General features: G+C 42.3%; 1 protein-coding gene across 3 annotated transcripts in view; it reads left to right on the plus strand.

Annotated features, from left to right (window-relative positions):
* The window catches only part of ALA2 (aminophospholipid ATPase 2), a 125,360-nt gene extending 115,634 nt beyond the window's left edge, over positions 1-9,726 (plus strand). For 2 of the 3 annotated variants that reach the window (XM_086505239.1, XM_086505240.1), the window contains exons 20-25: positions 7,900-8,017; positions 8,167-8,340; positions 8,428-8,479; positions 8,562-8,689; positions 8,780-8,930; positions 9,196-9,726. In XM_086505239.1, coding sequence (XP_086361365.1) covers positions 7,900-8,017; positions 8,167-8,340; positions 8,428-8,479; positions 8,562-8,689; positions 8,780-8,930; positions 9,196-9,510 — 938 coding nt within the window. In that variant the 3' untranslated portion in view covers positions 9,511-9,726. Of the gene's footprint in view, positions 1-7,899; positions 8,018-8,166; positions 8,341-8,427; positions 8,480-8,561; positions 8,690-8,779; positions 8,931-9,195 lie in introns of those variants that run through there. The other variant, XR_015187080.1, reaches the window with a different exon arrangement.
* Positions 9,727-14,134: the final 4,408 nt, after the last annotated feature.

Genomic DNA, 14,134 nt, shown 5'->3' on the forward strand with positions numbered 1-14,134 from the left:
GGGGGCCAACTTGCAGATGTCGGCCGAGGGGCCTAAACCCTAAGAAGAACAAGTAACAGAAGAAGAACTCCTACCAACTTATGGGGACTCCGTTTGATAGGGCCCCAAGTGACAAAGGATTAAAATAAAGTAGGACCCACACACACATTGAACATTGCGTAGCTGCTGATGACGTGGTAGGTTGTACGGATTTCCGCGTTTTGCGCTGGCTGATGACGTGACAGTTGTACGGAGTTTCGTGATTTATGCTGGCAGCTTTTTGGGCATTGCTTTTTGGACTCATTGCTTTTTGGACTCATTGCTTTTTGAGTCCTTTAAATATGAGGTTAGGAGTCATTCTCTGGCATGCTTCCTTAAGAAGGTGCAGAGTCTAGATTACCGGCTTGTACTGTGTTGATGCAATATAAAGAAATACCGAAAGGGGCGCCAAGGTTTGGAGCCAATACTCTCTGGGGTGGAATTCCGCCACTCCGTGTCACGTGTCGTCTCTCTCTTTCAGTTCAGTTGTTATTGAATTGTTAAAAGTCTGTTCAGTCTGCTCTTTTCTATTGGCTCGTGGTGTCCATCTTGTGATAGTGGTATCAGAGCATCAGGCGTGTGCTTTTCTGAAAGCATACCGGTCCTTCCAAAGAGCAGACAGAGCAAGATCGCACTTCCAAAGTTCATTGGAAATGTTAGCCACGTGCTCCGACCCCAGACTTATTAGCCACTCCCACCCTTACTTCATTGCACATCGGGCGCGCTCCTGTCTTCATCGCTATGTCTTACAGGGCATAAGCCATTAAGATCACTTGCAAGAGAAGGATCTAAGATTTGTTTCGAGCTGCTGTTTTTCTCAAAGACGGTACCATGCAGGTCTGTCTATAGCTACCAAGCCGCACACTTCCAAGGACTTGGCAAGCTTTCAAGGAAAAAAAATTTGCCCGAAGTTATATGGTTTTTGACATCTTCCTTCGGATTGCAACTTCTGGCAGAGTGGGGTATCTTGAAATGCTTGCCATGGAAACCCTAGCAGATTATAACTCAACATCTCCCAGTAGATGTCTCTTCACGATCAGATGACCAGTGGGATTGTTATCTTGGCACTACCATCGCCGCAAAAGAAACACTGTTTGTCCAAGAGCTCATGGACCATTCTGTGCTCGGCTACGACCCTATGGAATGAACCTAATCCTAATTTTTTTGATGCAGGTTTCAGAATGGAAAGTCGGTCGACTTTTCGAGCTCGACTGATGTCGAGATTGCTTTTTAAGTTTGAGTTTTGTTTGAACTTGTTTGGTGATCCTGTTTGGAATGTGTTTGAAATGGATGGTATCTGTTTTGAACCTGTCTTGGTGCCGATTTGAAATGTTTGACTCTGGTTTTAATACTGGTTTCATTGATTGGTGATTTTACTCCCGGGTGGAGAAGTGAAAATTAATGTTTTGGTATTGTTTGAACCTCGGAACAACGCAGACGGATGCCTAGGGAGCGTTTCATTGTATGTTTGAAAACCTCCGAACGACGCAGGCCGATGTCTGGGGAGCGTTTGGTTGCATGCATGTAAAATAATTGTTGTTGTGACTCCCGGCCCGGATCTGGATGGTTATGCGGGAGGAGTATTAAGAGGTCTGAGTAGTGGTTACTCTCAGCACCTCCAAAGGACGTTGACTACGATCTGGGGGGCGTTTGGTTGTAAAAGGCCTCTATCTCCTGGCCCGGACCTTTTTAGGTTATGCGGGAAGAGTGATGAGGGAGTCATTGAATATCTCCCGACCTGGACCTTGTTAGGTTATGCGGGAGGAGTGTTCATCGGTGACTTTATGTTTCTATGTCTTTAACATGCATATGTGAGCATTTGTGTTGCATTGTGATGTGCCAATTACTGAATATTCCTAATTGGATGAGATTGCTTGGGTATGTAATTTTAGTGCATCAAGACACACGTGGAAGATCAGTACGGTCTGGGTGTGTGGCTAATTTTACTACACCGGAATATCAAGAGTTATGATCTGGACGAAAGGAGAAGCTAACTCCTTGATCAAAAGAGCAGAAAGGAGAAGATAACTCCTTGATCAAAACAGCCGAAAGACCGAAGCTAACTCCTTGATCAAAAGAGCAGAAAGGAGAAGCTAACTCCTTAATAAAAAGAGCAAATTGATTGTCCCTCAGAATGTCCCTCGGAAATTTTTGAGCTAACTTGAGTTGTTTTGCAGATATGCTGTAATCGCAGACGATTGCTCTCTTTCAAGAAGGGGAGATGTCACGAACTGATGACGTGTCAAAGCCCTGAAGAAGGGGGCCAACTTGCAGATGTCGGCCAAGGGGCCTAAACCCTAAGAAGAACAAGTAACAGAAGAAGAAGTCCTATCAACTTATGGGGATCCCGTTCGATGGGGCCCCAAGTGACAAAGGATTAAAATAAAGCAGGACCTACACACACACTGAAAATTGCGTAGCTGCTGATGACGTGGCAGGCTATACGGATTTCCGTGATTTATGCTGGAAGCTTTTTGGGCATTGCTTTTTGGACCAAAAGCTTTTGAGTTTTGAAGGTATTTCACTATAACTGCTTTTTAGGCCAAGGGCCTTTAAATTGGAGGTTAGGGCTCATTCTTTGGCATGCTTCCTGAAGAAGGTGCAGAGTCTTGAGTACCGGCTTGTACTATGTTGATGCAATATAAAGAAATACCGAAAGGGGCGCCAAGGTTTTGGGCCAATACTCTCTGGGGTGGAATTCCGCCACTTCGTGTCGCGTGTCGTCTCTCTTTCAGTTCAGTTGTTATTGAAGTGTTAAAAGTCTGTTCAATCTGCTCTTTTCTATTGGCACGTGGTGCCTGTTTTGTGACAAAAAAAATATCGAAAGTGGTAGAGGAACCAACTAAGAAAGGGAAAACTAATTCTGGGCTTATACCATATCTCATGAGGACGCTCAAGGATCACAAAGATCCTAATCCAAAGCTCTCCAGGACATGCGGCAAATTGCAGGATTAGGAAGCCCTAATTTTCTTTGTGACAGTAGGGCCAAGGCCAACTTTATCTCGACAGAGATGGTTGCTTGTTTGGAAATCAAGCCTGAAGACACGGGGCCACAGACGTATGGAGTGTTAGCAGCACCAAGACATGAAGTCGTCGTAAGTCCTGTCATAGGCAAGGTGTGGTTGCATTACTAGGGTCGCATATGGCATGAGGACTTCAACATTATGCCTTTGGAAGGGTGTGTCACAGAGTGATAAGGTCGCGTGCCCAACTAGAAGAGAAATGGCCGAGTGGACAAGTGGAATTGAACCCAGAAGATGGGCCGAGGGGCCCAAGGGGGGGTTAGGGATTAAAAATCATAATCCCTACTTACTTAAAGAACTGAGCACCGGCCTAGGGGCATAACCCAAAAATATTAAAAGCTGGGGCCCCATCGAACAGGACTTTCCAACTTATAAGTTGGAACAACTTAGAACTATAAATTGGTCAGGATTCATTGGAGTTCATTTGTGTGGATATGCCACGTTATCACTTTGTGACATACCCCCCTCTTGAAAGGATTGTAATCACCCTCGATTATGCCTGCAAAATCCAACATAAGCCAGAAACTAGTTCAATAGACATTGACTCTAAGCACTGACACACTAGACAACATCTATTCAACACTTGCACAAAGACGAGAGTTACTGAACATTCAATTCACATTCACACCACTACGTCACATCGAGATATTGGATTATGATCAATCTGCAACATATTTAGCAATCACATCTAGATCTATCCCAGGTCTCCACAGATGTCTCAATTGACTAACTAATTCTTATTGCTATCATGTCCATCTCGATTCACTAATTCTTATTGCTATCATGTCCATCTCATCCCTCTAGAATCACGAGACCGAAATGGTGCAGTCATTTTGTCTTTCAAACATGCACTCAAACACTACTCACAGGAGAGAGTACACATATATCAAATTCATTTCAGAAATTCCCAGTTCAAAGTACTTCTTTCATAAAGTCATCCAGTAGAATACTGTCAGCCCCATCAATATCCTGTTGCAGTCATTTTGTCTTTCAAACATGCACTCAAACACTACTCACAGGAGAGAGTACACATATATCAAATTCATTTCAGAAATTCCCAGTTCAAAGTACTTCTTTCATAAAGTCATCCAGTAGAATACTGTCAGCCCCATCAATATCCCTAAAATCCAAAGGAATGACTTTGATCCATCTAGGTAATCTGTGGCAAAGGAGCGGAGTAACTCCCCTCTTGTGCAATCCCGCCTGCACCAGACTCAAACCGCTGATCCCCGGGAACTCTTGGAATAGTCGAAGCTAGACCAAAAGCGTCAAGGTAAAGATTCAAATCTGAGGAGTAGTGCTAGGTCCTCCTCCATCCACTTCGCATCCAGTGCCGGATAGTTTTTAAACTAAGAATCACCGTATTGATTTACCTTTAACTTTTCTTCCATGTGAGCCAGTATCCGTTCTGGAACAAGAATCTCCTCGGTCTCTTGCACTTTAGGTTGCTCCTCAGGCTCCTTGTCCACTGCCACCTCACCTAGATCTGTGGAATTCTTTGATCTACCAGTTGATTCCCTTTTCCTTTCTTTCCTTGTGCTGTGGGACTTGTGGGTAGCTAGCCTCTCCTGTCCATAGGCACGTCAGTCTCAATGATCGGTCCGTGAGACGCACTATCATCTGTTCTCCTTTCTTCTCCGGAATCCTCTGATAAACTTGCATTTGGTTCCCTTAATTCGTCAGAACCCTCAGATGTGCTACCATCTGATTCTTCAGAATCTTGTGATGAGTTATCATCCAGTTCCCTGATTCATTCTCTTCACTGGCAGACTCTTGCCCTGTTGAGGTGGATACTATCCTGTCCGTAGGATAAGTCAATGAGCTGGCATGCATTCTAAATCATTGCTTAGCATGTCCCATAAGTCTCTAAATACAGTCAGACTTCTGGTTTAGACAATAATCTCGTACTCTTTTGGTAATCCACAGCAAATTTCTTGATCTGGTTTCTCAAATTAATCTTTCAAAACGAAGACACTAGCAAATAAGTATCCCAAAACCTCTGGTAGTATTTATCCAATGTATCTTTCTTAGTCATTCTCAAGTGATGCCAAGCCGTGATGACATCTCTTTCATATTCACCTGATATCCAAGTTGACGTTAAAATTTTCTTGAATTTTAACCACGTTGGAGGTGCTTCTCTGTGTAACAACAAAGTAGACCACCATGTCTGTGCAGTTCTTTCAAGTAAGATGCCGCCCTTCATACCTTGGAGTTGTTCTATGGATCGACCTCTAGAGAAGGTGACATCAAACTATTGTACAAACTCAAGGACCCGATGGGCGTCGTGGTAGTCTAAAAACGTCTCAAACCTAACGGCCTTAGCCCCTTCCTTGAACTCCTTGGCCTTCTTGCTCATCTGCTCACTGTCAAAAGAGGACGAGCTCTCTTCCTCCGAACTGGTAGATGGCCTTCCATGCCTTCTAGACTTTTTCAAATATCTGCTTTTCTTACTTTTTCTCCGCTTCTTTTGCCTTTTTTCGTCTCTCTAGAACTAGAGGACGACGAACTGTCGAAATGCTCTGACGACGAAGAAAAATCTAAGTCATTTTCGAAACGAGCACGCTTCTTAGATCTACTTGCCACCTCGAAACTCGACTTCCGGCCCAAATAATCGAGAAAATCCACCGATTTCCTCTTCTTTCGAGAGTGCTTCAAGCCTTTCATTATCCGGTTCATCTTTTGGTCAACAGCTCTGTCTAGCTCTTTCTCCGAGCACACCTTCTGCTTTTCTGCCCTCGTCTGTCCTTTTAGCATTCTTCCCGACTTAGAATCAATGGCCTCATGCCATCTCGAGTGAATCTTGTCAATTGGGTAATCCTTCAGGTGCTTTCCAAATCTCGGGTCTCTGAAGTACTTGATCAGTTTTTTCACACATGTGTCAACGTGCAGTTGATGCTTGTACTCTGCTTTGGCAAACTTCTCTGTCGAAAATTTACCCAAATCTTCAATCTTTTCTTCAGTTCCCACGTCTGGTTTCAACTTTTCTTTGCCTTCCTGCTGAGAGGAGTTATCTCTGTCAGATTCTTCGCAAGAACCCATGTGGAATCTAGGGTTCTTTATGGCTTATGCCCTTCAAGACAGAGCGATGAAGATGTTGCTAAATTGGCTTTATCTGACAGAAAAATAATTATAAATGAATTATCGGATTTTTAAGTGAGAGGGTTTTCTCACTTTGAACACTAGGAAAAATAATTCTAAGTGAATCATTGGAAATATAAGTGAAGGGTTTTCTCACTAGAGATATCCGTGTACAGATATTTCTAGTACGTCATTCAGAGTAATGACGGGAGCATTGTGAAAGGGAATATCTGTAAGGTCACAAGGAACGGGTACTTCTGATGCGTCACATTGGATAGGTGATAGGGAGCATCCGGAAGAAGTATTCGACCATTGAGAAATGAACATTTGTGATGCATCATAGGATGGGTGACAGAGAGCATCGCGAAGGAGATCGTACTGTAAGCTCGGTGGGAAAGGACTAGTTCAGGGTATTCGTGATGCGTCACAAGATGCATGACGGGGGCATCAAAAAGGGACTATTCCATGGTCGGGAGGATATTCCGAACTGTGTTAGTTGCATAAGGATGAACAAGCACGTGAATGAAGACGGGTTCAGAGGAAACTTTGAAGAAAAACAGATGCTTTTTGAGAAAGCGGGGGTTTGCATTGCATCTGTACATGTGGTTGCACAGGGCCTGGGAAGTGTTGTGCAAGCTTTGTTTTCAACTCATAAGGTTTATTGAGTTTTTGGGCAGGTTCATACCATTTTTTTACGATTGGCCGGTGGCCTACTTAATAAGTGGGCGGCCATCTGCGAAAAGAGCCCCCTCTCACACATATAGACCAGCCAGCGTTAGCAAGAACACTTTGCCGCCTTGGAGGGGCAAGAAAAAGGCCAGCACTAGGAACAAAGGAAGGCTGCTGCAGATTTCCATCGCGAAGATGATACCTCCGGTGATGCCCATGGCTGTCCCGAGTGTACCGGTTGTCACTGGGATCGAGCAGGCCAATTCCATCGCGAAGAAGTTCCTATGGAAAGAGTTTCCATCGTGACAAGCTGCAGCCCATAAATGTAGTAGATGAGGCTGATTTACGAGAAGGAACCGTGTAAGATTGGAAGAGAGGTTTCTTTGTGTAGAGATCTCTTCTAGGAAGTAGTTTTTTGGAGAACCGAGTTGCGTGTTCGAGCGTCGAGACTTCAAAGGTAACGTTTTCATGATTTGATCTCTGGCTATTTGTTTGTAGGAGTACTTCCTCTGTGCGAGCCACAAGGGAGTAGTAGCAGCCTTTGCAGGAGAAAAGCACTCTGAGGAACTAGAGCCAAAAAAATTAAGGGTTTCGCACACTGAGCTTGGGGGTAGATCCACGGATCGGAGAGAGGTAGACTCTCGAGTTGGGATCCGGAAGTTGAGATTCCCAAGGAAGGACTTAGCGTCCAAGAAAGCAGAGTTATTCTATAGGAAGAGGATTTTGGGAACAGTCGGAAAAGAGTTGAAGGAGCCCGCACAAAGGGGTGGCTTGTTGACACCTTAGTTATGCCTGTCCTGATGTAAGCAGCAATTTGTGCACCTGGACTTGCAGCTTCATGATGCACACACATTGAGAGACCACAGGTTATAATGATCTCCTGCATCATCTGCAGCGAAACCTCCGTCCTACATGACTTTATCAGAGGGGAGCTGGCTATACTGCAGATGAATTTATGTAGGAATAAATTGAGGGGTACTCTTGTCCTCCTTTCAAGGATGAAAAAGGGACAAGGCCAATAGAGGTGGTGAAGAGACAGAGGGGAGGTGCGGGGATAAGGTCCAACTGTTCGAAATGGTGTAGTAATTTATCTCTGTGTTTCTGTATGCAGGATTTCGCTATCTAAAAAGATTGATTCTGGTACATGGAAGATATTCATACAATCGAACAGCCTTCCTCGCTCAATATTCAATCTATAAATCATTGCTTTTGTGCTTCATACAAATACTGTAAGTCATGATTATGTTATCCTTTATTTAACATCTGGTTGTACATTGAAGGCAAGGATAGTGGGGTTCGTAGTTTCAACTTGGTTAAATGTATGGATCAAGTTCAAGTTTGGTTCCAATCTAGCTGACTTGTGGTATCGGATTGGAAGATTTTCTTTTATCTCAGGTGTTTCTGGCAGCAGCCTTTTTGACTCTTTGAGTCTTATGGCCTATAATGTTGTTTATACGAGCATTCCTGTTATGGTTAATGCTCTTGACAAGGACGTTAGTGAGAAGACAGTGTTGCAGCATCCAGAGATCCTTTATTATTGTCAAGCTGGAAGGTATGCTGCACAGTGTGTGATTCTAAGAAGGATTCATCCAAGTCTTTTTTAACTGTCTTATTCATGCACGGGATTGTGAAAATGCAGATTGATCAATCCTAGTACTTTTGCAGGGTGGTTTGGAAGATCTCTCTTTCATGTGAGTTTTCTATTTTCTTGTGGAGCTAGTTGCCTTTTGTTCTGAAGTTTGAAAATTTTCATCTTGTGAGTTCGATGTGCAGGCAGCCGTCGTCTTTGTCATAACAATCCACGTCTATAATAATGAGCAAAGTGGGCAAGTAGTAGTATCTATGGTAGCATTTTCTGGATGCATTTGCTTACAAGCATTTGTGGTGGCTCTAGAGACGAAGTAAGTTGATGCTTCTAGTGCTTGGACTTACGTGGTTTGAACCATGTCGATGTAGGAAGGATTTATAGGCCTTTTTATTTTGTGGCGCAGCTCTTTCACAGTTTTTCAACATATTGCCATTTGGGGAAATCTTTTGGCGTTTTTTATCTTAAATGTAGCTATCAGCTTCTCTCCAAAGAGTGGGAGGCACATGATAATGCTCCAACTATGCACAGAGAGAAAATTTTGGATCACAATGCTGGTAGGCCTTTTTCTTTGCTGTCTTTGCATGCACATGTGCTTCTAATATGGGCAATTTTTATGCTAGAGATTATTATTGTGCGATCGTTAGGCCTCTCTTTTTGCCATCATGCTGTTTCTCCACCACACATGCTTTCATATGCAGGCAGTTTGGATGCATACGGTTTCCTTATGATTTGCATAGAGTGTTCAGAAGACACGGTGCACACTCACAAGTAGAGATTATCAATGAATGGTTTCTTGCTTCTTTCTGTCTTGAGCTGCAGCTTATTGTCCTTGTGGGCATGGGACCAGTATTGGCACTCAAATACTTCCGGTTCACATACCGACCAAGTGCCATAAATATACTGCAGAAGTTGGAACGCACGCAGCTGGCTGCATGTGCAGCTTACCCCTCCAACGATGAATGCGCATTGAGCAATGGAAAGGAAGGCATTCCCCTCAGTGTCACCAAGTTGGAGGAGAACCCAATACATGAGCCTCTCCTGAGTAACCCAAGAGAAGCTTCTCTCAAAGACACAATTAAGGGTTCATACTGGACTGGGCAATCAGCCAATCATTACCGAACAAAACACATGTAAACTGTTCAATTTTCAGATTTGTATCATAGGGTCTACACCTTGTGTATCAGCTTTTAGAGGTGCATTGTGGAGTAAAGCCTCCATGCAATGTCAAGATAGAAAGAAAAGAGTGTATAAATGACACATGAGCAAGCACCAGAAATTCATTCATTTATTATTGTTAACCCATCCCTTTTTTGGTTCAAAAGGTCATTTGACTGTGATTACCTTACCCTTCATGAAGTTCATAGTTTTCCTTTTGTGGCACATTAATTCCACTAAGGTAGCCAATCAAAGAACGATTTGTTGTTATGATAGCAGTATATTCATTTGTTGCATCAGATCATGGGCAAAAGGCACATGGCTAGTATTTGCCACTCTCTTTGCTAATGTTATTGCCATTATTTAACATGTTAGTAAAATTTGATTGATATTAGATTTTCCTTGAGCTAAGGGCATAAAGAAAAGGTAGTAAGAATAATCACAAGAGACCAAATCCTTGCTAGCTATGCAACCAAATGGGAAAACATAGTCCGTTTATTGCAACTTGAAGGTGCAAGACCCAATTTCATTGTGAAAGGGATTAAAAGATATTAGAGTGTAGTGTTGAAAGACTGTGGTTTCGGGGTCTTTTCATCTATCCTAGAGTTTCCAAAGGTGAAAATTTGTTGCGGCAACCTTAGTGGTGTGAGATCCAGTTTTGGCCCAAAGAGATTTGGCACTTCCAACAAGCAATAGCGGTGTAGGAGGCATTCATGAATGGCATGAGCTATGTGCTACCAAATGGAAAAGTATAGCCCATTTATGGTAACTGAGAATACAAAGTTCAATTCGATTAAATTGTTTAAGAGGTTATTTCAGTGCACTAGTAAAAGATTATGCTCATTTAGCCTTTACAAAGGGTTCCACGGTCAAGTATTCCTTCAAGTCGTTTGCAATGGACGCAAACACGCCCACAAGGCAAATGAATGCAAACACGCCCACAAGGCAAACAAATGCAAACACGCCCACAAACAAGTCCATGTAGTAATATATGTTTAATAAACTACAAAAATTCCAAGTGAGGTCATGTATTTGAACTTTTACTTCGTAAGCTGAATGTCCTTCTGTGTTTCCTTAGCCCAATTTGGATGTAGTAACAAGCTACCAGTCGTAGAATAGTCTTTCCATGGAAAGCATTCAATATATTCCAAGATTTCCAAGTAATGATATTGCATATGTAAATGCCTACGCCTGACCCAATCTCGAGGAGTTTCATGTTGTATTCCCACAGCTCAAGTATTATACTTCTGTCAGCTAGACAAGCGATAGTAGAAAGTGTGGGCATATATTTCAGTAAATGAGATATGAAAAAACTTTTAGCCACATCTCAAGCTTTCCATAGTTTCGTGTGCTTGGGGAACTCGTGTTGGATGATGGTCGTGTGTCTCAAAAAGATGAAGCATACAAACACTGCTTTTATCCCTCCTCCTCTAAGACATATTCTAGCATGCCAAAAAGACCAAAGTACAAATTTGAACTAATATACTTGAGCGTATGAATAAATGAATCTCTCTCTCTATAAACCAGACAGGTTATGAGGCACTCATGTTTCAAGTCTATACACATGCCAAGCAATTTTGAAATTATGTTGTGACCTTGCCTATCGGTGAGGAAGTGGTAGCAGTATTTCTCAAAGAGCTAGTGTAGTTGAGTGCTTTTATCTCTTGAGGTGTATACACAAGTTTCATCTCAAGATTGATATCAAGTATCTTAATGAGCAGTCATTAGGTTGTGTGGCTGGGGTGAGATGTGATTTAACCCATAACCCAATGTTTTATGTAGGTATATAAGGGTAGATTTAAGATTGTGTGCCTACTACAGGTGCTTTGCCACTTCTTGAAGGTTCTATCTATGCAATGGATGTGTGAGGAGAGCTTTGATAGCCTCTTAAGCCTCCATCACAATCCATTTAAGAATAGTCAAGACGACAGTCACGACTCACGAGCGGAGCTGAAGCACCAAATGCTGCACATAGCTGGTATATAAATAGAGAGCACAACAGCACACTGACACTTCTAGAATCATGGCACACGTTAGATTCTAGAAGTGTCAGTGTGTTGTTGTGCTCTCTATTTATATACCAGCTATGCGTTAGATTCTAGAAGTGTCAGTGTGCTGTTGTGCTCTCTATTTATATACCAGCTATGCTCAGCATTTGGTGCTTCAGCTCCACTCGTGAGTCGTGACTGTCGTCTTCAACCCTCGCAGGCTCGAAATGGCCGTCTCAAACATTTTCTCAAACTCAACATCCGAGATGTCTTCTTATTCGACTCACTCAGATACCAGAACGATAGTGTGCTATAAGCAATAATATGTTATTATCTTTGCAATAATCTCCTTCTAAATGTGGTCACAACCACATTTTATAAAAGGTTTGTGTATATTCCAAAGTTGGGTAATGTAGTTGGAATCCCTCCCTAGGGTGCATATTGCACCTTTAACACCTAGTGGGAAACCCACGACAACATTGCACCATTGTGTGTGAAACGAATTCATGATAAAGGGAGAGGCAATGATGCATGATTGTATTATAGTGGAGCTATTTGTATCCAAAAACTACCGTGGACAAATTTCGGCCGCCTCCTTATCCCCATGATTGAGCAAGGTGAGAAGTCCTTCAATAAGTGGGATGAATTAAACAAAGCTACCCATTGTCCAAGCTATAATATGTTATTATCTTTGCAGTAGTCTCCTAAATGTAGTTGCAACCACATTCTATGAAGGGCATGTTTATATTCCAAAGCTGGGTAGTGTAGTTGGAATCCCTACCTATGGTGCATATTGCACCTTTAACACCTAGTCGAAAACCGACAACAGCATTGCACTTTTGTCTCTCAAATAATTCATGCTAAAGGGAGAAACAATGATGTGTGATTGCATTATATTGGAGCTATTTATATCCAAAACCTACCGTAGACAAATTTTGGCTGCCTCCTTGTCCTCATCATTGGCTGCCTCCTTTAACACCTAGTCAAAAACCGACAACAGTAGTGCACTTTTGTGTCTCAAATAATTCATGCTAAAGGGAGAAACAATTATGTGTCATTGCATTATATTGGAGCTATTTGTATCGAAAACCTACCGTAGACAAATTTTGGCTGCCTCGTTGTCCCCATCATTGAGCAAGGTGAGGAGTAGTTCTTCGATAAGTGGGATGAAGGAAACAAAGTTACCCATTCTCCAAGCCTTATGGTTAGTCCTTGATGCGAGAAGAACTTCCAACATTCGATGACGGATGTAGGGGACCATATACAGCTCAAAGGGTTTCTTTGGCATGCTTATGGAAGGACATACGGCTAGAAGGCTTCCTTCTTTGGTAGATAAGATGCCCGTTAGGAAGTTTTTTGCCATGAGCCACCATAAACCGACACATGACATGGGGGGAGCTTTCAAGTAAATCCTTTTGCTCCTTTGCTCCCTAGCAACATCATCAAAGATGGATTTCATTTGTGGGGAGATCTCCATTAGGTTGTTGGTGGCCAAATGATACTCTCTAACAGAAAGTATATCCCAAACCAAGATGGTATGTCGTGTATAGTTTAGGATAAGCACTTCAGAATGCTAATCTTCTTCAAGGTTTAAGTATCTAGATCAATGATTGTGGCATGGAAGACAAGGTCCTTTACACAAAGGAGCAAGCAATCAACAATTGAGATGGAAAGGGAAGCATCCCATTGCATCCAAGCTAGATGAGGACACGGTTTCAACCTTCCCTCTGTTTACATATGACATCAGAGCAACTAAGTGTTAACACTAGACTTGTAATGAGCCACAAAACTGGCTGAAGCCACTAAAATGGCTCAGATCAAGATTCTAGTAAATGAGACATTACTTTTGTACATGATATCTAAACCTCATGAAACTTCTTATGTATGTATTTAAGATATGAAACAAGTTTTCAAATACCCATTGTAAATGAAAGTAATAAAAATAAGAAATTCACTTTTCTAATATTAGCAAATTGTACATAAAGCTGCACTTCACTACTAAATGGAGGTGTAAAAAATGACGATGGTCTTTGAATATAGGTCAAAAAATCTTGGTACATTTGTCACATACATATTGAGGATTTCCAAAGAATTTTTAGCCTGCGTAAAGTTGTCCATGCTGAAGCCATGTATCTAGAACCATGAGGACAATTAGAGCATACCAGCTAGAACCATGTGTCCCTCCATAAAGCTCACTATCTGGAGGACTCGAAGAGAGAAAAAGAAAGAAGGAAATATTTTTTAACATCTATGTAAGGCCAAAGGGCCTATGAGACAAATCAAGTATGCGAGACCTTAAAGATCTAGCCGACGAGAACAGTTGAACTCAAGACCTGTTTTTCAAGAGGGAAATGGCATAACCAATCTACCACACTTGGGTGTGTGTGTGTGTGTTTGTGTGTGTGTGTGTGTGTGAGAGAGAGAGAGAGAGAGAGAGAGACGGCTGGTTAAATTTATGAAAATATTCGTTTCACATGGCACCCAAAAATCCATCAACGAAACGCGGCCTATGTACCTACCTTAGCAAAATTACGCATGCAAAGAAGAAAATGCACGTGCCGTGTGCTCATGAGAAGAGACATCTAATGGATGCACTCGGTGAATAAAACATGCTC

Source organism: Adiantum capillus-veneris, chromosome 29, assembly GCF_014529385.1.
Source record: "Adiantum capillus-veneris isolate H3 chromosome 29, ASM1452938v2, whole genome shotgun sequence".
Taxonomy (NCBI): domain Eukaryota; kingdom Viridiplantae; phylum Streptophyta; class Polypodiopsida; order Polypodiales; family Pteridaceae; genus Adiantum; species Adiantum capillus-veneris.